We start from the raw sequence: 21,837 nt of genomic DNA, 5'->3' as shown, positions 1-21,837 counted from the left end.
AACTATCTGTTATCGATAATTTCAGTGCTTGCAGAGAATACCTTTCTGAAAACCGCTTGTCATTTCCTTCTGCTCCTCGTTGGGTTCGACACTCTTACTTATCGAAACGACTATGATAGATCCCCTATACTTGTGGGTCATCATCTACATATATGTTTGTGCCATTATTTTCTTCAAGATTGGTCTGTACATAGACGACTGTGCTTGAAAATCGAACCATAATCTCTGGATATGAATAAAAAATAGCCATAAATTCCTAATCCTACTTCACGGCATGTAAACATTGATTTGATGCCAAATTTCTTTTACTATCTGTATAGGTGTTGTCTGACAATGTAGACAGCGAGGATGAAGATAGCCAGAGGAGGTACAAGAGGCAAATCCCAAGGAAGCTTTATGCAGGAATGCATAACAGGCATATTAGGACCTATGACGGCGGCTAGCGATGCCCATTTTGCAACCACAAGCTTCATGACGCGTATCAAAGTGTTCTGGCGCATGCAAGAGGACGGCCTGTTGGATCCTTCAAGCAGAAGTATTCTCGTAGGGTGGCGCATGGCGCGTACGCCGAGTACCTAGAGAAGCTTCAGGATCGTGCCGGCAGATGAGATGAGATGTGGGATCGAACTATGTACGCTTGAGTATGCTTAATGACGGTTGAACTATGCTTGTGTACGCTTACTATCTATGTCTGAGTATGTTTAATCTATGTTTACTTATGTCTAAATGTGGGATATGGATGCACTCAGTTCGGTTGATGGAATCTACCTCCGTCCTGGTTTATTGGTCCCCTTTGTAATTTGTGTTAAATTTTGACCAAAGATTTAACTGACAAAATGTTAGTGCAGGTCAGCAAAAATTATATCGTTGGATGCGTATTTGAACATAGTGTTCAATGATATAATTTTTTGTGACATGCATAAACATTTGTTAGTTAAATATTTGGTCAAAATTTGGTAGAATTACAAAGGGGGCCAATAAACCAGGACGGAGGTAGTATCACACACGGTTCCCAAAATTGGAACCATGTGCAATGACTTTCATTTTGCCTGTTGCGTCAATCACACATGGTTGGCTCTAGCAAACCATTGCCTCCGAAATTCTTTGTGGGACAGAAAACCCTCACCACCCAATTCAAAAAGAAAAAAGAAACCCTCACCATCCCCACGTCACAAAAACCCTCACCCCGCCCGCCTCCCCCTCCGGTCCCCATTCACACCTGCACAAGCTCCTCCGTGTCTATGCATGGCACCGCCTATCACGGCAGCAACCACTTAGCTCGACACCCGCCGCCGCCGCCAGGTTGCCGGCAAACCCCACCGCATTTTGCCACTTCCGCTTGCGGCTGCCTATCACCATCGACTTTCTTGACGCTGCTCGTGGTCGACCAAGCTCCGCTCGGTTGGGGAATCCGTCGTACTGAGGGTTCTTTCTCATGGACAACAAGGTAACTAATTTAATGAGATATTATCTCATCTCTTATCCCAGTTCATCTACCTCCTTCAATCACCAGGCCGAATTCACCGTGAATTCATTTTTATTCGAGCTGATTTGAGGGTTTTATGTCATTCATAGAGTGTAGAGTGCGCGGACACATCAGGACTTTGCGGCCTCCGCCAGACATCCATGGAGTTCCATCTCACCATACCAGATGACTTGAGGATGTGCGCGGTATGTTCAATCTCACCCTAAATCGGTTGGCATGGTCTACTTTCCTGAACATATACTAAATATTGCTACATTTGGATAAAAGGTGCCACATGCACCATATACATCAAGGGGGATCTTTTTCCCTCTTCTTTCTACATTAGGAAAATTAATGATGTATTGTTCTTTTGATTACTCTCATATTTCCATGACATCATGTTTACCCTATCTGTATAATTATAGATTTTTTCCTTTGATTTCAACTGCTGTACAGTTCTTTCAATTTGGGCCCATATTTGCATGTTATCATAATTTCATTAACAATCCTACCATTTTTTGCAGCGTGTCCCTTGCTATGCAACAGAATATGTAGTGCACAATCTTTTCCTTTACATAAATCAAGGCCGCAGGGATGTCATACTGAACACAAACCATGGATTTACAATCGTTGCTACTGTAAGACTTGATGAACATGGTGACTCCTATTTTGGCACTGGTCTTTGGAAAGAAATTTCTAAGTTTTGTGTACTGAAAGCTGGCACTAAAATTGCACTGCACATAAAAGAGCCTAGTCATGAGATATATGCTAACTTCCCTGACGATATCATCCGTCCAGACTTTGTTCGAAGTAAGTTTTCTTTTCAAGTAACTGCATGTTGACTTACCCAGCAATATCAAATGAATTGTGTACTATTTAAGCAACCAATTGTTATTCCATTTTCTTACTATATTCCTATTGCCCTGTTTTAACTAAATATTCCCTGTACTCCCACTTCTATCAGAAAGCGCCACTGACAAGGAGACTCCGGAGGTGCAGAACGGGGCTGCCAACAAGCGGAGGCAGGGCGAGCAAGAACCGCAAGTGACTCCAGCAAGCCTAGACTTCATCAGCAGCCTACTCGATGATATGTTGACAGTCATCATGTCCCTCCTCCAAATCAAATATGGGGCGCGGACAACCGTCCTTTCCCAGCGGTGGCGCCCCCTATGGAACTCCACCCCTCTCGACCTCATCGACACCCACGAGCTCTACCATGGCGATCGCAAAAGCTTGGATGCGTTCTCCAAGATCCTCGATAGTCACCTTGGCCCAACCAAGGCCTTAGAATGGGCAAGTTCCATTCCAACGGCAAGGACCGAGCCAAGCTTGACGACTGGTTCCGATCCCCCACCCTAGTGTTGGGGAACGTAGTAATTTCAAAAATTTCCTACGCACACGCAAGATCATGGTGATGCATAGCAACGAGAGGGGAGAGTGTTGTCCACGTACCCTCGTAGACCGACAGCGGAAGCGTTATCACAACGCGGTTGATGTAGTCGTACGTCTTCACGATCCGACTGATCAAGTACCGAACGCACGGCACCTCCGAAGTTCTACACACGTTCAGCTCGATGACGTCCCTCGAACTCCGATCCAGCCGAGTGTTGAGGGAGAGTTTCGTCAGCACGACGGCGTGGTGACGATGATGATGTTCCACCGACGCAGGGCTTCGCCTAAGCTCCGCGACGGTATTATCGAGGTGTAATCTGGTGGAGAGGGGCACCGCACACGGCTAAAATATCGTATATCAAGTGTGTCCATGGGGTGCCCCCTGCCCCCGTATATAAAGGAGCAAGGGAGGAGGAGGCCGACCCTAGGAGGGGGCGCACCAAGTGTGGAGTCCTACTAGGACTCCCTAGTCCTAGTAGGATTCCACCTCCCATATGGAATAGGAAAAGAGGAAGGGAAAAAGAGAAGGAAGGAAGGGGGCGCCCCTTTCCCTAGTCCAATTCGGACCAGACCAAGGGGAGGGGTGCGGCCACCCTTGAGGCCCTTTTCCTTCTTTCCCGTATGGCCCAATACGTATTCCCGTAACTCTCCGGTACTCCGAAAAATACCCGAATCACTCGGAACCTTTCCGAAGTCCGAATATAGTCGTCCAATAAATCGATCTTTACGTCTCGGCCATTTCGAGACTCCTCGTCATGTCCCCGATCTCATCCGGGACTCCGAACTCCTTCGGTACATCAACATACATAAACTCATAATAAAACTGTCATCGTAACGTTAAGCGTGCGGACCCTTTGGGTTCGAGAACTATGTAGACATGACCGAGACAACTCTCCGGTCAATAACCAATAGCGGGACCTGGATGCCCATATTGGCTCCCACATATTCTACGAAGATCTTTATCGGTCAGACCGCATAACAACATACGTTGTTCCCTTTGTCATCGGTATGTTACTTGCCCGAGATTCGAACGTCGGTATCTCGATACCTAGTTCAATCTCGTTACCGGCAAGTCTCTTTACTCGTTCCGTAATACATCATCCCGCAACTAACTCATTAGTCACAATGCTTGCAAGGCTTATAGTGATGTGCATTACCGAGTGGGCCCAGAGATACCTCTCCGACAATCGGAGTGACAAATCCTAATCTCGAAATATGCCAACCCAACAAGTACCTTTGGAGACACCTGTAGAGCACCTTTATAATCACCCAGTTACGTTGTGACGTTTGGTAGCACACAAAGTGTTCCTCCGGTAAACGGGAGTTGCATAATCTCATAGTCATAGGAACATGTATAAGTCATGAAGAAAGCAATAGCAACATACTAAACGATCGGGTGCTAAGCTAACGGAATGGGTCAAGTCAATCACGTCATTCTCCTAATGAGGTGATCCCGTTAATCAAATGACAACTCATGTCTATGGCTAGGAAACATAACCATCTTTGATTAACGAGCTAGTCAAGTAGAGGCATACTAGTGACACTCTGTTTGTCTATGTATTCACACATGTATTATGTTTCCGGTTAATACAATTCTAGCATGAATAATAAACATTTATCATGATATAAGGAAATATATAATACTTTATTATTGCCTTTAGGGCATATTTCCTTCAGTCTCCCACTTGCACTAGAGTCAATAATCTAGTTCACATCACCATGTGATTTAACATCAATAATTCACATCACCATGTGATTAACACCCATAGTTCACATCTCTATGTGACCAACACTCAAAGGGTTTACTAGAGTCAATAATCTAGTTCACATCGCTATGTGATTAACACCCAAAGAGTACTAAGGTGTGATCATGTTTTGATTGTGAGATAATTTTAGTCAACAGGTCTGTCACATTCAGATCCGTAAGTATTTTGCAAATATCTATGTCTACAATGCTCTGCACGGAGCTACTCTTAGCTAATTGTTCCCACTTTCAATATGTATCTAGACTGAGACTTAGAGTCATCTAGATTTAGTGTCAAAACTTGTATCGACGTAACCCTTTACGACGAACCTTTTGTCACTTCCATAATCGAGAAACATATCCTTATTCCACTAAGGATAATTTTGACCGCTGTCCAGTGATCTACTCCTAGATCACTATTGTACTCCCTTGCCGAAATCAGTGTAGGGTATACAATAGATCTGGTACACAGCATGGCATACTTTATAGAACCTATGGCCAAGGCATAGGGAATGACTTTCATTCTCTTTCTATCTTCTGCCGTGGTCGGGCTTTGAGTCTTACTCAATTTCACACCTTGTAACACAGGCAAGAACTCTTTCTTTGACTGTTCTATTTTGAACTACTTCAAAATCTTGTTAAGGTATGTACTCATTGAAAAACTCATCAAGCGTCTTCATCTATCTCTATAGATCTTGATGCTCAATATGTAAGCAGCTTCACCGAGGTTTTTCTTTGAAAAAACTCCTTTCAAACACTCCTTTATGCTTTGCAGAATAATTCTACATTATTTCCGATCAACAATATGTCATTCACATATACTTATCAGAAATGCTGTAGTGATCCCACTCACTTTCTTGTAAATACAGGCTTCACCGCAAGTCTGTATAAAACTATATCCTTTAATCAACTTATCAAAGTGTATATTCCAACTCCGAGATGCTTGCACCAGTCCATAGATGGATCGCTGGAGCTTGCATATTTTGTTAGCACCTTTAGGATTGACAAAACCTTCTGGTTGTATCATATACAACTCTTCTTTAATAAATCCATTAAGGAATGCAGTTTTGTTTATCCATTTGCCAGATTTCATAAAATGCGGCAATTGCTAACATGATTCAGACAGACTTTAAGCATAGATACGAGTGAGAAACTCTCTCATCGTAGTCAACACCTTGAACTTGTCGAAAACCTTTTGCGACAATTCTAGCTTTGTAGATAGTAACACTACTATCAGCGTCTGTCTTCCTCTTGAAGATCCATTAATCTCAATGGCTCGCCGATCATCGGGCAAGTCAACCAAAGTCCATACTTTGTTCTTCATACATGGATCTTATATCAGATTTCATGGCCTCAAGCCATTTTGCGGAATCTGGGCTCATCATCGCTTCCTCATAGTTCGTAGGTTCGTCATGGTCTAGTAACATAACCTTCAGAACAGGATTACCGTACCACTCTGGTGCGGATCTTACTCTGGTTTACCTACGAGGTTTGGTAGTAACTTGATCTGAAGTTACATGATCATCATCATTAACTTCCTCACTAATTGGTGTAGGAGTCACAGGAACAGATTTCTGTGATGAACTACTTTCCAATAAGGGAGCAGGTACAGTTACCTCATCAAGTTCTACTTTCCTCCTACTCACTTCTTTCGAGAGAAACTCCTTCTCTAGAAAGGATCCATACTAAGCAACGAATGTCTTGCCTTCGGATCTGTGATAGAAGGTGTACCCAACTGTCTCCTTTGGGTATCCTATGAAGACACATTTCTCCGATTTGGGTTTGAGCTTATCAGGATGAAACTTTTTCACATAAGCATTGCAACCCCAAACTTTAAGAAACGACAACTTTGGTTTCTTGCCAAACCACAGTTCATAAGGCGTCGTCTCAACGGATTTTGATGGTGCCCTATTTAACGTGAATGCAGCTGTCTCTAATGCATAACCCCAAAATGATAGTGATAGATCGATAAGATACATCATATATCGCACCATATCTAATAAAGTACGATTACGACATTCGGACACACCATTACACCGTGGTGTTCCAGGTGGCGTGAGTAGTGAAACTATTTCACATTGTTTTAACTGAAGGCCAAACTCGTAACTCAAATACTCTTCTCCACGATCAAATCGTAGAAACTTTATTTTCTTGTTACGATGATTTTCCGCTTCACTCTGAAATTATGAACTTTTCAAATGTTTCAGACTTCTGTTTCATTAAGCAGATATACCCATATATGCTCAAATCATCTGTGAAGGTCAAAAAATAATGATACCTGCTACGAGCCTCAATATTCATCGGACCACATACATCTGTATGTATGATTTCCAACAAATCTGTTGCTCTCTCCATAGTTCTAGAGAACGGCGTTTTAGTCATCTTGCCCACGAGGCACGGTTCGCAAGCATCAAGTGATTCATAATCAAGTGATTCCAAAATCCCATCAGTATGGAGTTTCTTCATGCGCTTTACACCAATATGACCTAAATGGCAGTGCCACAAATAAGTTGCACTATCATTATTAACTTTGCATCTTTTGACTTCAATATTATGAATATGTGTATCACTATGATCGAGATCCAACAAACCATTTTCGTTGGTGTGTATGACCATAGAAGGTTTTTATTCATGTAAACAGAACAACAATTGTTCTCTAACTTAAATGAATAACCGTATTGCAATAAACATGATCAAATCATATTCATGCTCAACGCAAACACCAAATAACACTTATTTAGTTTCAACACTAATCCCGAAATTATAGGGAGTGTACGATGATGATCATATCAATCTTGGAACTACTTCCAACACACATCGTCACCTCGCCTTTTACTAGTCTCTGTTTATTCTGCAACTCCCGTTTCGAGTTACTACTCTTAGCAACTGAACCAGTATCAAATACCAAGGGGTTGCTATAAACACTAGTAAAGTACACATCAATAACATGTATATCCAATATACCTTTGTTCACTTTGCCATCCTTCTTATCCACCAAATAGTTGGGGCAGTTCCGCTTCCGGTGACCAGTCCCTTTGCAGTAGAAGCACTTAGTCTCAGGCTTAGGTACAGACTTGGGCTTCTTCACTTGAGTAGCAACTTGCTTGTCATTCTTTTTGAAGTTCCCCTTCTATCCTTTTGCCCTTTTCTTGAAACTAGTGGTCTCGTCAACCATCAACACTTGATGTTTTTCTTGATTTCTACCTTCGTCGATTTCAGCATCACGAAGAGCTCGGGAATTACTTTCGTCATCCCTTGCATACTATAGTTCATCACGAAGTTCTACTAACTTGGTGATGGTGACTAGAGAATTCTGTCAATCACTATTTTATCTGGAAGATTAACTCCCACTTGATTCAAGCGATTGTAGTACCCAGACAATCTGAGCACATGCTCACTAATTGAGCGATTCTCCTCCATCTTTTAGCTATAGAACTTGTTGGAGACTTCATATCTCTCAACTCGGGTATTTGCTTGAAATATTAACTTCAACTCCTGGAACATCTTATATGGTCCATGACGTTCAAAATGTCTTTGAAGTCCCGATTCTAAGCCGTTAAGCATGGTGCACTAAACTACCAAGTAGTCATCATATTGAGCTAGCCAAACGTTCATAACGTCTGCATCTGCTCCTGCAATAGGTCTGTCACCTAGCGGTGCATCAAGGACATAATTTTTCTGTGCAGCAATGAGGATAATCCTCAGATCACGGATCCAATCCGCATCTTTGCTACTAACATCTTTCAACATAATTTTCTCTAGGAACATATCAAAAATAAAACAGGGAAGCAACAACGCGAGCTATTGATCTACAACATTTGCAAAATACTATCAGGACTAAGTTCATGATAAATTTAAGTTCAATTAATCATATTACTTAAGAACTCCCACTTAGATAGATATCCCTCTAATCATCTAAGTGATTACGTGATCCAAATCAACTAAACCATGTCCGGTCATCACGTGAGATGGAGTAGTTTCAATGCTGAACATCACTATGTTGATCATATCTACTATATGATTCACGCTCGACCTTTCGGTCTCTGTGTTCCGAGGCCATATCTGTACATATGCTAGGCTCGTCAAGTTTAACCTGAGTATTCCGCGTGTGCAACTGTTTTGCACCCGTTGTATTTGAACGTAGAGCTTATCACACCCGATCATCACGTGGTGTCTCAGCACGAAGAACTTTCGCAACGGTGCATACTCAGGGAGAACACTTTTATCTTGAAATTTTAGTGAGGGATCATCTTATAATGCTACCGTCAATCAAAGCAAGATAAGATGCATAAAGGATTAACATCACATGCAATCAATATAAGTGATATGACATGGCCATCATCATCTTGTGCTTGTGATCTCCATCCCCGAAGCACCATGCTCGTGATCTCCATCTCCGAAGCACCGTCATGATCACCATCGTCACCGGCACGACACCTTGATCTCCATCGTAGTATCGTTGTCGTCTCGCCAACTTATTGCTTTTACGACTATCGCTACCGCTTAGTGATAAAGTAAAACTATTACATGGCGATTGCATCTCATACAATAAAGCGACAACCATATGGCTCCTGCCAGTTGCCGATAACTCGGTTACAAAACATGATCATCTCATACAACACATTATATCACATCATGTCTTGACCATATCACATCACAACATGCCCTGCAAAAACAAGTTAGACGTCCTCTACTTTGTTGTTGCATGTTTTACGTGGCTGCGGGCTTAGCAAGAACCGTTCTTACCTACGCATCAAAACCACAACGATAGTTTGTCAAGTTGGTGCTGTTTTAACCTTCGCAAGGACCGGGCGTAGCCACACTCGGTTCAACTAAAGTGAGAGAGACAGACACCCGCCATTCACCTTTAAGCAACGAGTGCTCCGAACGGTGAAACCAGTCTCGCGTAAGCGTACGCGTAATGTCGGTCCGGGCCGCTTCATCTCACAATACCGCTGAACCAAAGTATGACATGCTGGTAAGCAGTATGACTTATATCGCCCACAACTCACTTGTGTTCTACTCGTGCATAGCATCAATGCATAAAACCAGGCTCTCATGCCACTGTTGGGGAACGTAGTAATTTCAAAAAATTCCTACGCACACGCAAGATCATGGTGATGCATAGCAACGAGAGGGGAGAGTGTTGTCCACGTACCCTCGTAGACCGACAGCGGAAGCGTTATCACAACGCGGTTGATGTAGTCGTACGTCTTCACGATCCGACTGATCAAGTACCGAACGCACGGCACCTCCGAAGTTCTACACACGTTCAGCTCGATGACGTCCCTCGAGCTCCGATCCAGCCGAGTGTTGAGGGAGAGTTTCGTCAGCACGACGGCGTGGTGACGATGATGATGTTCCACCGACGCAGGGCTTCGCCTAAGCTCCGCGACGGTATTATCGAGGTGTAATCTGGTGGAGAGGGGCACCGCACACGGCTAAAATATCGTATATCAAGTGTGTCCATGGGGTGCCCCCTGCCCCCGTATATAAAGGAGCAAGGGAGGAGGAGGCCGGCCCTAGGAGGGGGCGCACCAAGTGTGGAGTCCTACTAGGACTCCCTAGTCCTAGTAGGATTCCACCTCCCATATGGAATAGGAAAAGAGGAAGGGGAAAAGAGAAGGAAGGAAGGGGGCGCCCCTTTCCCTAGTCCAATTCGGACCAGACCAAGGGGAGGGGTGCGGCCACCCTTGAGGCCCTTTTCCTTCTTTCCCGTATGGCCCAATACGTATTCCCGTAACTCTCCGGTACTCCGAAAAATACCCGAATCACTCGGAACCTTTCCGAAGTCCGAATATAGTCGTCCAATAAATCGATCTTTACGTCTCGGCCATTTCGAGACTCCTCGTCATGTCCCCGATCTCATCCGGGACTCCGAACTCCTTCGGTACATCAACATACATAAACTCATAATAAAACTGTCATCGTAACGTTAAGCGTGCGGACCCTTTGGGTTCGAGAACTATGTAGACATGACCGAGACACCTCTCCGGTCAATAACCAATAGCGGGACCTGGATGCCCATATTGGCTCCCACATATTCTACGAAGATCTTTATCGGTCAGACCGCATAACAACATACGTTGTTCCCTTTGTCATCGGTATGTTACTTGCCCGAGATTCGAACGTCGGTATCTCGATACCTAGTTCAATCTCGTTACCGGCAAGTCTCTTTACTCGTTCCGTAATACATCATCCCGCAACTAACTCATTAGTCACAATGCTTGCAAGGCTTATAGTGATGTGCATTACCGAGTGGGCCCAGAGATACCTCTCCGACAATCGGAGTGACAAATCCTAATCTCGAAATACGCCAACCCAACAAGTACCTTTGGAGACACCTGTAGAGCACCTTTATAATCACCCAGTTATGTTGTGACGTTTGGTAGCACACAAAGTGTTCCTCCGGTAAACGGGAGTTGCATAATCTCATAGTCATAGGAACATGTATAAGTCATGAAGAAAGCAATAGCAACATACTAAACGATCGGGTGCTAAGCTAACGGAATGGGTCAAGTCAATCACGTCATTCTCCTAATGAGGTGATCCCGTTAATCAAATGACAACTCATGTCTATGGCTAGGAAACATAACCATCTTTGATTAACGAGCTAGTCAAGTAGTGGCATACTAGTGACACTCTGTTTGTCTATGTATTCACACATGTATTATGTTTCCGGTTAATACAATTCTAGCATGAATAATAAACATTTATCATGATATAAGGAAATATATAATACTTTATTATTGCCTCTAGGGCATATTTCCTTCACCTAGATCAGCTCGAGGAGCTCACTTTTGATGATGGGCATATGTGCTCACTGCCAACGTCTGCGCTCCTCGCGCCCATGTTGCGCGTCGCTAAGTTCAGGAACTGCCATTCCCCCTGTAATGATGCGCCTGCTCTTATTCTACCACGACAGAAGCACCTCAAGCTCGTCGTCGTCTGCATCCCAAACGGTGACATGGAGCGTTGATATGTCTCCGACGTATCTATAATTTTTTATTGTTCCATGCTGTTATATTATCATTCTTGGATGTTTTACAATCATTTTATAGCAACTTCATATCATTTTTTGGGACTAACCTATTGACATAGTGCCCAGTGCCAGTTGCTGTTTTTTGCTAGTTTTTTACATCACAGAAAATCAATACCAAACGGAGTCCAAACGCAGCAAAACTTTTTGGAGATTTTTTCTGGACCAGAAGACACCTGTTGGGCCAAAGAAGTACCAGAGGGCGGCTCTGAGCGGAGCACAACCCACCAGGGCGCGCCTGGGGGCCCAAGCGCGCCCAGGTGGGTTGTGCCCACCTCGGTGGCCTCCTGCACCGCCTCTTTGCTCTATAAATACCCCAATATTCCAGAAACCCTAGGGGGGTCGACGAAAGTCAATTACAGCCGCCGCAAGTTCTAGAACCACCATATCCAATCTAGACACCATCACGGAGGGGTTCATCATCCTCATTGGTGCCTCTCTGATGATGCGTAAGTAGTTCCTTGTAGACCTACAGGTCCGTAGTTAGTAGCTAGATGGCTTCCTCTCTCTCTTTTGATTCTCAATACAATGGTCTCTTGGAGATCTATTTGATATAACTCTTTTTGTGGTGCGTTTGCTAGGATCCGATGAACTTTGAGTTTATGATCAGATCTATGTTTTTATCCACGAAAGTGTTTTGAGTCTTTTGATCTCTTATATGCATGATTACTTATAGCCTCGTATTTCTTCTTCGAATCTTTGGTTTAGGTAGGCCAACTAGATCGATTTTTCTTGCCATGGGAAGAGGTGCTTTGTGATGGGTTCGATCTTATGGTGCTTGATCCCAGAGACAGAAGGGGAACCGACATGTATATATCGTTGCTATTAAGGATAATAAGATGGGGTCTATTTCTACATAAATAGATCTTCTCTACATCATGTCATCGTTCTTATTGCATTACTCTGTTTCTCCATGAACTTAATACACTAGATGCATGCTGGATAGCGGTCGATGTGTGGAGTAATAGTAGTGGATGCAGGCAGGAGTCGGTCTTCTAATCTTGGACGTGATGCCTACATAATGATCATTGCCTGGATATCATCATGATTATTTGAAGTTCTATTAATTGCCCAACAGCAATTTGTTTACCCGCCGTATGCTATTTTTCTCGAGAGAAGCCACTAGTGAAATCTACGGCCCCCGGGTCTCTTCTTTATTATATTTGCCTTTGCGATCTATTTTATTTGCTTTTATTTTCAGATCTATTAAACCAAAAATACAAAAAAAAATCTTTTGATGCGGCTTCTAATCACACATCTCATCTCCTTGCAATTTGCAATATTTTCCATTTGCCTCTCGTTTTCCTCTCGCCCACTTCACAAAAATTTGCCGTTTTATTCGCCCTCTTTTTCATTCGTTGTTTTTTCTTGTTAGATCTGTTTTTTGAGTACAATCTTGTTGCGTAGTCATAATGACTCAAGAGAACACCAAGTTGTGTGATTTCTCCAATACCAAAAACAATGGTTTTATTAGCACTCTGATTTCTCCTCCCGCCACTAGTGCGGAGTCTTGTGATATTAATGTTGCTTTGTTGAATCTTGTTATGAAAGATCAAGTTTTCGGTACTCCTAATGAGGATGTCGCGTCCCATCTTAACACATTCGTGGAATTATGCAATATGCAAAAGAAAAAAGATGTGAACAGTGATATTGTGAAGTTGAAATTATTCCCGTTTTTTTTGCGAGATCGTGCAAAAATTTGGTTTTTTTTCTTTGCCTCGCAATAGTATAGATTCTTGGGATAAGTGCAAGGATGCTTTCATTACTAAGTATTTTCCGCCCGCGAAAATTATTTCTCTTAGGACACAAATCATGAATTTTAAACAACTTGAGCATGAACATGTTGCGCAATCTTGGGAAAGAATGAAATTGATGCTTAGAAATTGTCCTACTCATGATTTAAATCTTTGGATGATCATACAAAATTTTTATGCGGGATTGAATTCCCTTTCTAGAAATCTTTTAGATTCCGCTGCGGGTGCTACTTTTATGGAAATTACTTTGGGTGAAGCTACTAAATTGCTTGATAATATTATGGCAAATTATTCACAATGGCATACCAAAAGAGCTCCTACTAGTAAAAAAAGTCAATTCGGTAGAAGAAATAAATTATTTGAGTGAAAAAGTTGATGCTCTTATGAAGTTGGTTGCTAATAAAAATGCTCCTATTGATCTTAATGATGTGCATTTGTCTACTTTGATTGAGCAAAATAGTGATGCCATAGATGTGAATTTTGTTTCGCGTTTTTTTTAATAATAATGCTTATAGAGGTAATTTTAATCCTAGACCTTTTTTGGGAAATTCCTCTAATAATTGTGGTAATTCCTATGGTAATCCTTCTTATAATAATAAGAGGAACACCTCTGATCTTGAGAATAATATTAAAGAATTTATCAATTCTCAAAAGAATTTTAATTCTACAATAGAAGAAAAGTTGAGTAAGATTGATGATATGTCTGGAAGCATTGTTAAAATTTCTTATGATGTAGAAAATCTCAAGATGAAATTTTTTGTGCCTAAGGTAGAAGAATCAATTAAAGCTTTATATGTTTCTATGGATGAAAGTAAGAAAAGAACCGCTATGCATAGAGCTAGAAGAGAATTTTTAGAAAAGGCGTTTTCTAGTGATTGCTTTCATAAAAATGATGAAGATCTTAAAATGATTGGTGTTTCTTCTATTGATTCTTTGTTTAGTAAAATTAAGATTGATGAAAAAGGGACTGAAGAAGAGTCAACTTTAGTTAGAAAGCATCCCGATAATTCGGAGGGTGAAAATCTTATTGAGCAAATTGATAAAAGTGGGTTTGAAGAGGTCAAAACTTTAACTAGTGATGTGCCCACTCTTTTGGATTACAAAGACTTTAATTATGATAATTCCTCTTTGACTGATTGTATTTCTTTGTCGCAATCCATGATAGATTCACCCCATGCTTATGAACAAAATAAAGCTTTTACTGAACATGTTGTTGATGCTATGATGAAAGCTTTGGAAGAAAAGTTGGAATTAGAGATTTCAAATCCTAGAAAGTTACATGATGAATGGGAACCTATTATCAAAGTCAAGATTAAAAATTATGAGTGTTTTGCTTTATGTGACTTGGGTGCTAGTGTTTCTACAATTCCAAAATCTTTATGTGATGTACTTGGTCTTACCGATATTGAAGAATGTTCTTTAAATTTGCACTTGACGGATTCTACTATTAAAAAGCCTATGGGAAGAATTAATGACATTCTTATTCTTGCAAATAGGAATTATGTGCCCACATATTTTATTGTTCTTGATATTGATTGCAATCCATCTTGTCCAATTATTCTTGGTAGACCGTTTCTACGCATTATTAGCGCCGTGATTGGTATGGAACACTTCCCTAGAACAAGAACTAGGCCACCATATGAATCAATCACGAGGGCATCTTATGGATCTAGAAATAAAGATGACAATGCTTAGATCTTTGTGTTATGCCTAGCTAGGGGCTAAAACGATAGCGCTTGTTGGGAGGCAAACCAATGAATAAAATTTATTTTTGTCATTTTCTTTCTGTTCTTGACTGTTTGCACAATTATTCTACTGTTATGATTGTGTTTTTTGTGTTTTAATTAGTGTTTTTACCAAGCAAAGGCTTTGGGATCATGTTGGGTGATAGTTGATTTGATCTTGCTGAAAAACAGAAACTTTTGCGCTTACGAAAATAATTCTCATTTTTAACAAAAGCGCGATAAAATATTGATTCTTTTTTCAGAAGATTGATATACAAATTGCCCACATTTTCCTATTTTTTCAGAATTTTTGGAGTTACATAAGTATTCGAAATATTCAAATTGCTACAGACTATTCTGTTTTTGACAGATTCTGTTTTCTCTCCGTTGTGTGCTTATTTCGATGAATCTATGGTTTGTATTGGAGGGTATAAGCTATAGCAAAGTTGTAATATAGTAGATATAATGCAAAAATAAAATATGAATGGGTGTTCAACAGTACTTATAGTAGTGATTTGCTTTCTTATACTAACGGATCTCACGAAGGTTTTGTTGAGTTTTGTGTGATTGAAGTTTTCAAGTTTTCGGTGAGATCATAATGGATGAAGGATTAAGGAGTAAGAAGAGCCTAAGCTTGGGGATGCCCATGAAATCCCAAGCTATTTAAACCTATATAAGGTTCTGGGAGAACTCGTGCCCACGAAGCTCCCTCGATGTCATGCATTCCCCGTCGTCCAATCCTGGTAAGTCCGCTGTTTGACTTCGTTTGAGGCGTTGGATGTTCACTGGTTGTTTCGCTGCTCATTTTTACCGCCTGATGACCTTGGACAGCCAATGACTGGTGGGCTCTCGCAGGGTGCATGTTGATTGGGTGAACATATCCGAGGTGCAGGTTCACCCTCTCCCCGCCCGCCGCGTGCGCGTCGTGCCGTCTGCACGAGCGTGGGGAAGGCCCTCGCCTGCACCCTCCCTCCTCGATCGTTCTCCCTGGTCAGCCGCCGCAACCCGAAGCCACGAACCCTAGCCCCCTTTACCCTCGCCCGCAACCCTGATCTTTCTCCCTCCTCGATCTTTGTTCTGCCCCAAGCTTCTCATCCTCCCTCCCCTGCTTCTCTACTCTCACGAGAAGGAGGAAGATGCACACGACGACGGCTTTGAGATAGCTCGCCTGGCTGCAGGGAAAGGCGACGGGACCGGCATCCTGGGCGGCGGCGACGGCTGGACTCCAGGAGCTGGCCGAGGTTGTCCTCGCCAAGGAAGCGGGCGACAGCGCAAGGTACAGAAGACTTGACAGGCCCTAGTGGTGGCTGTCACTGAATTCGCACTCGAACAGAGAAAAACAAGCAAATTTGGTGGGAATTTTGAGGTCGATTCACCCAGATCCAGGGCAGAGTAGCTAGGGTTCTTGCCAGCCGGGACACGGCGGCTACAAGGGCCAAGCCCAGATTAATCTCCAATGCCCTCTCCACAAGCCCGGGGAGGGTTTATAAAGAGAATTCAGAGCTAAAAGTACAAAGCAACAGGTTCAATAGGTAAAAGCAACGCGGTAACTTTTAAAAGTAAGTTGACAACGATCTAAACCGTCCAGATGAAGATCTACGGCTGTAAACGCAGCTCGGCAGCGAAGCGGTAAGTTCTTCTAAGCTTCGTTGGATTGCAAATCGACGGCTGACACGCATCCAGGCAAAACTCAATGTCACTGTGCTTCATCAGGTGATCTCCAACAGTTACCAGGCCTGACAATTCCCCCCAACGAAGAACAGACTTGCCCTCAAGGATGAAAAGCAGGGAAGATTTTCTGAATGAAAGCCGCATCTTCCCAGGTGGCATTTTCCACTGGTAGGTTGAGCCACTTGATACGCCACTGCACTGCTGGAATGCTAATGTCTCCCTGGGCTCGTGGGATTAGTCGTCGTTCAAGTAGTGCTTCAGGCTGAATGAGGATGTTACCATGTTCATCTAGCAGTGGCAATTTGGGGTTAGGTACAGCTTCAGGACCAATGTGCTTCTTGAGTTGGCTTACATGAAAAGTGGGGTGAAGCTGACAGCCCTCGGGCAGGAGGAGGCTATAAGCCACAACTCCAATTCTCTCCATGACTCTGAAGGGCCCATAATATTTGGAGTGAAGTTTCAGGTGTGTGTGTGTGTATGCTCAAGCAGGTGTGTCTGTATGGTTGCAATTTGACATAGACCATATCTCCAATAGCAAGTTGTCTCTCAGATCTTTTCTTGTCAGCAAAAAACTTCATTCTCTCTTGTGCTTTGAGTAAATTGTCCTTGATCTGTTGGGCTATTGTGTCCCGGTCCAGTTCAGCTTGGTGATCCTCACCTTCCATTGGTGGTAACATCAATTCAGCAATCAGGTGAGGAGGTCTGGCATACAGAGCTTGAAAAGGAGTCATTTTCAGTGATGTATGGAAAGTGGTGTTGTACCACCATTCAGCCATTGAAAGCCAAGTATGCCATTTCTTGGGATGAGCAAAAGCCAGGCATCTTAAATAATTCTCAAGTCATTGATTTACTCTTTCTGTTTGCCCATCTGATTGGGGGTGGTAAGAAGTACTCATGTGTAATTTAACTCCCATTTTGTTGAACAAGTGCTGCCAGAGATGACTAGTGAATATTCTATCTCTGTCAGTTACTATCACTGTAGGCAGTCCATGTAATCTGAATATGTTGTCAGTGAAAGCTTGGGCTACTGTCTTTACAGTGATGGGGTGTCTCATGGCCACAAAGTGAGCATATTTAGTGAAACGATCAACTACAACCAGTATCATGTCCTTGTGTTCAGATTTGGGCAGCCCTTCCACAAAGTCCATGCTAATGTGGGTCCAAGCAAAATCTTGAACTGGGAGAGGTTGCAACAAGCCAGGGGGGTGCACATGTTGGGCCTTGTTCAATTGACAGACAGGGCACTGCTGAACAAAGGTTTGCACTGCCTTCCTCATGCCAGGCCAAGTAAAAAGGATTTTCAATCTGTGGTAAGTTGCTCTTTCCCTAGAGTGTCCTCCTAATTTAGACTTGTGAAAAGAAGTGAGCAAGGAATTTTTCGATTCACTGTTGTTGCCAATCATGATTTTTTCCCTTGTATCTGAGCACTCCACTGGTGAGAGTATAAGGAGGTTGGCCAGTTGGGTCTATTGCTAGCTTAGCAATTAAGTCAGAACATTTAGTGTCTCCTTTGTAACTGTTCACCACTTCAGAAATCCAAGAGGGAATTGCAGTGCTAGAGCCCAAGGCATTCAGGGCATATTTAACTCTGGAGAGAGCATCAGCTACTCTTGCCTTTCTTGTACTCCACTGTGAATTTGTACCCCATGAGTTTAATGAGGAGTTTGTGCTGCACCCCTTTCAGTTATTTTTTGCTCCTGTATGTATTTCAAACTCTGCTAGTCAGTTCTGATAATTAGAGAGGATGAAGCAAAGTAATGCTTCCACTTCTTAAGTGCTTAAATGATGGCCAATGCCTCTTTGTCATATGTGGACCAGGCAGCAGCTTTAGGGCCTAGAGCTTTGCTCATATAAGCAATGGGTTGTCCCTTCTGCATTAACACTGCTCCAAATCCATATCCAGAAGCATCAGCTTCTAGGACAAAAGGGAGGGAGAAATTAGGCAAGGCAAGGACTGGTGCAGAAGTCATCCTGGTCTTTAGTTGTTGGAAAGCAGTCATTTGCCTGTCAGTCCATTGAAATCCTTCCTTTTTCAATGCATCAAACAGTGGCTTGCAAATTAGTCCATAATTCTGAATAAACCCCCTGTAGTATCCTGCTAGTCCCAAGAAACTCCTCAGGTGTGTCACATTCTGAGGTGTGGGCCAGTTTACTATGGCTTCTATTTTTGCAGGATCTGTGGATACTCCCTTGTCAGTCACCACATAGCCCAAGTACTCCACTTTGTTTTGTGCAAAGGTGCACTTCGAGAGCTTTGCATAGAGTTGATGTTTCCTGAGTGCTTCCAATACCAGGGCTACATGTTCCAAGTGCTCCTTGTAGGTCTTGCTAAAGATGAGGATATCATCAAAGAAAACTAGCACACAGTGTCTCAGTAATGGCCCAATACAGTGTGCATGAGTTCTGTAAAGGAGGGAGGCCCATTTGTCACTCCAAAAGGCATGACCAAGAACTCAAACAAACCAATGTGTGTGCTAAAAGCAGTTTTCTCTATGTCTCCTCCTTTCATTCTGATTTGATGATACCCACTTCTCAGATCTAGTTTGGTGAAGATTTTTGCTCCATTCAATTCATCCAAGAGGTCTTCTATCATGGGTATGGGATATTTGTTTTTGATTGTGTGTGCATTTAGTTTTCTGTAATCAATGCATAACCTCCAAGTCATGTCCTTTTTCTTGACCAAAATAGCAGGGGAGGAATATGGACTGTGACTTAATCTGATAATCCCTTTCTGGAGAAGATCTTTAATGATTTCTTCCAATGCATTTTTCTGATGATGTGGCAATCTGTATCCTCTCTGATTTATAACTGGGGCTCCAGGTTCAAGCTTGATTGGTCACATTCTCTTTGTGGGGGTAACCCAGTGGGCTCTGCAAAAACATCTTTGAAGTTTTCCAATAATGTAGTTATTCCAGGTTTTTGGACAGAGTCATGTATGGTTTCCAACTGCACTGGTTGCATCCACATCAAAGCTCCAGTGAGCATGTCATCAAGTATGTTTTCCATGTCTTGCAGTGTAGGAGTGCAAGGGCTAGTGGGTAAACTCTCATCCAGGAAAGTGGTTTGTTGCCCATTGGGCTGTCTGATCCCCAACCTCATGTTAGGCAGATCCAAAATGACAGGGCTATGCTGATACATCCAGTCAGCCCCCAGTATGATATCATATCCAGTGAGTTTCAACAGCCTGAAATCACACACCAATTCTACTCCTTGGATGTTGTACTTGATTTTGTGTAGAGAAAAATCACTGTATAATTTGCCCCCATTAGCTACTGTCACTTGGACTTGTTTTACTGGTGTGGCAGGGCAACCAGATTGTAAAGCAAGAGCAGGGGAGATGAAATTAGTAGTGCTTCCACTATCCACAAAGGCTAGACCCACTGTTTTTCCAATTTGGACCTGGAGAGTAAAAGTGTGTTTCTTTTTATCTTCAGGTACTCCTGTAGCTGCATGCATGGAAATTTTTAGTTCTTGCTTATCAGGAGGTTCTTCATCCCCATCTGAATGTAGCTCCTCTACATCTACTATGTAGATAATGTCAGGGTTTTCTCCTTGTTCTTGCAGTGCCTGAACTTGTGCTTTTGGTGACATCTTGCACACTTGCTTGTGCCCTGGGAACCATGGTTCTCTGCATAATGCCCTTTTCTCTAGCTTGTTCTATAACAGCAGCAGGAGATGTGCTTGCAGGAAGTACAGGTTTAGATATTTCTCCTGTAGTTCCTCTTCTGTAGTTGGGCACATAAGGCTTCTGAGTGATGGCAGGAGGACAAGACTTTTCAATTCTTCTGGCTAACCACATAGCTTTGTTCATGTCAGTAGGTTCTAAACATTCCAAGTGACTTTGGATGTAAGGGTTTAGCCCAGCAATGAAACTATGCATATAATAGTCATCTGGTACTGCAGGGTTGTCCCTCCTCATCAAGTTCATGTGTTGTTCAAACTCTGTAATATACTGAGCAACTGAAGTTTGTTGTGTTAACTTGTGAATGGCTTTCACATTCTCACACACCGATGTGACTGCAAATCTTTGTGTGATCGCAGAGCAGAACTTGTGCCACGGAGTATGATGAACAATAAACCCTGTGCCTCTCCACCATTGGATCGCTTCTCCTTTTAAGTATGAAATTGCTATCTCAGTTCTTTGCTCAATTGGGGTTCTTGTAGCTGAAAAATATTGTTCAATATTCTGTATCCAAGAGTCTGCATCCACTCCATCGAATTCAGCAATGTTTAACTTTGCAGGTTTAACACAAAGGAGATTTCTTCTAACTTCAGGTGTATAAGTTCTGTTCCTTTCTCTTCTGATCTCTGCTTCAGGTAATTCGTCCACTGTCATGATATGTTTTGTGACCTGACCTTGTTGTTGCTGAGGGGTGTGGAAGTCTTGCTTGTTTGCTGTATGATTAGGGTGCCTATAAGGGCCCTTTGGCGTGCCATCCATGTTTAGCTCTCTGCCTGTTGCTTTGTCAACAAGAACAACAGATCCCCCAGTTGCAGGTTCATGTTTCTCAGTGGCAAGGTGGTTGTTTGGTAGTTGCTTTGGCCTTCCTGGAGGAACAGCCGTGCTTCCTTGCCCTGACAGCGGATCTGGTCTTTCTTCCTCCTCCTCTTCCTCGTCAACTGACTGCTCTGCTGTTAACTTCAGCAAGGAAATCTGAATTTTCTTGAAATTCTTCTGTATGCTAGAGAAGTTTTTGTTGACAGAGTCTGTGAAATGGTAGAACTCCTTTCTGTCATCTTCGCGTTCTTGCCTGAGTGTTTTTATGTCAAGTTGCAGCGATTTAAGCTCCAAACAATCAGTATCTTGCATCTCACCTGCCATGTCTTCAGGTGTTTTGTTGGCCATTCCTGAAGATCCGGTTCGAGGATGAAACTGGGGAGGGATTTTATGCCGGTCGCCCGGCAACCAACCACACCATCTCAAATTTCTCCATCAGCTCGGCGTAGAACTGCGTCGCCGGAACGACAGCACTGAAAGGGAGGGTTGGGTGGGATTTTATACTGAAGAAGTTTTCTTCAGAAACCACTGCTCTACCTTCTGCTACCGA

At 42.7% G+C, this 21,837-nt stretch overlaps 1 protein-coding gene across 1 annotated transcript; it reads right to left on the bottom strand.

The window, feature by feature from the left end:
• Window positions 1–18,567: 18,567 nt before the first annotated feature.
• On the bottom strand, window positions 18,568–21,635 carry LOC141022680 (uncharacterized). Its single transcript, XM_073498943.1, has 3 exons — window positions 20,688–21,635; window positions 19,599–20,446; window positions 18,568–19,117 (listed from the first exon to the last, which is right to left on the bottom strand). The coding sequence occupies exons 1-3, from the start codon at window positions 21,633–21,635 to the stop codon at window positions 18,568–18,570; spliced, it is 2,346 nt and encodes a 781-aa protein (XP_073355044.1).
• Between the last annotated feature and the right edge of the window lie 202 nt (window positions 21,636–21,837).

This window comes from Aegilops tauschii, chromosome 5 (assembly GCF_002575655.3).
Source record: "Aegilops tauschii subsp. strangulata cultivar AL8/78 chromosome 5, Aet v6.0, whole genome shotgun sequence".
In the NCBI taxonomy this organism is placed as follows: domain Eukaryota; kingdom Viridiplantae; phylum Streptophyta; class Magnoliopsida; order Poales; family Poaceae; genus Aegilops; species Aegilops tauschii.
The sequence above is the reverse complement of the archived record's forward strand: the minus strand, read 5'-3'. Positions and strand labels throughout refer to the sequence as shown.

Excerpts from the sequence above, each read along its gene's own strand:
- LOC141022680 (XM_073498943.1), bottom strand. The coding sequence starts at position 21,635 with ATGGCCAACAAAACACCTGAAGACATGGCAGGTGAGATGCAAGATACT. Across the intron at positions 20,447-20,687 it reads TGAGGAGGGACAACCCTGCA|AACAAGCTAGAGAAAAGGGC; the intron begins GTACCAGATGAC and ends CTGCTGTTATAG. Across the intron at positions 19,118-19,598 it reads AGCTTGAACCTGGAGCCCCA|CAAGACCTACAAGGAGCACT; the intron begins GTTATAAATCAG and ends CCTCATCTTTAG.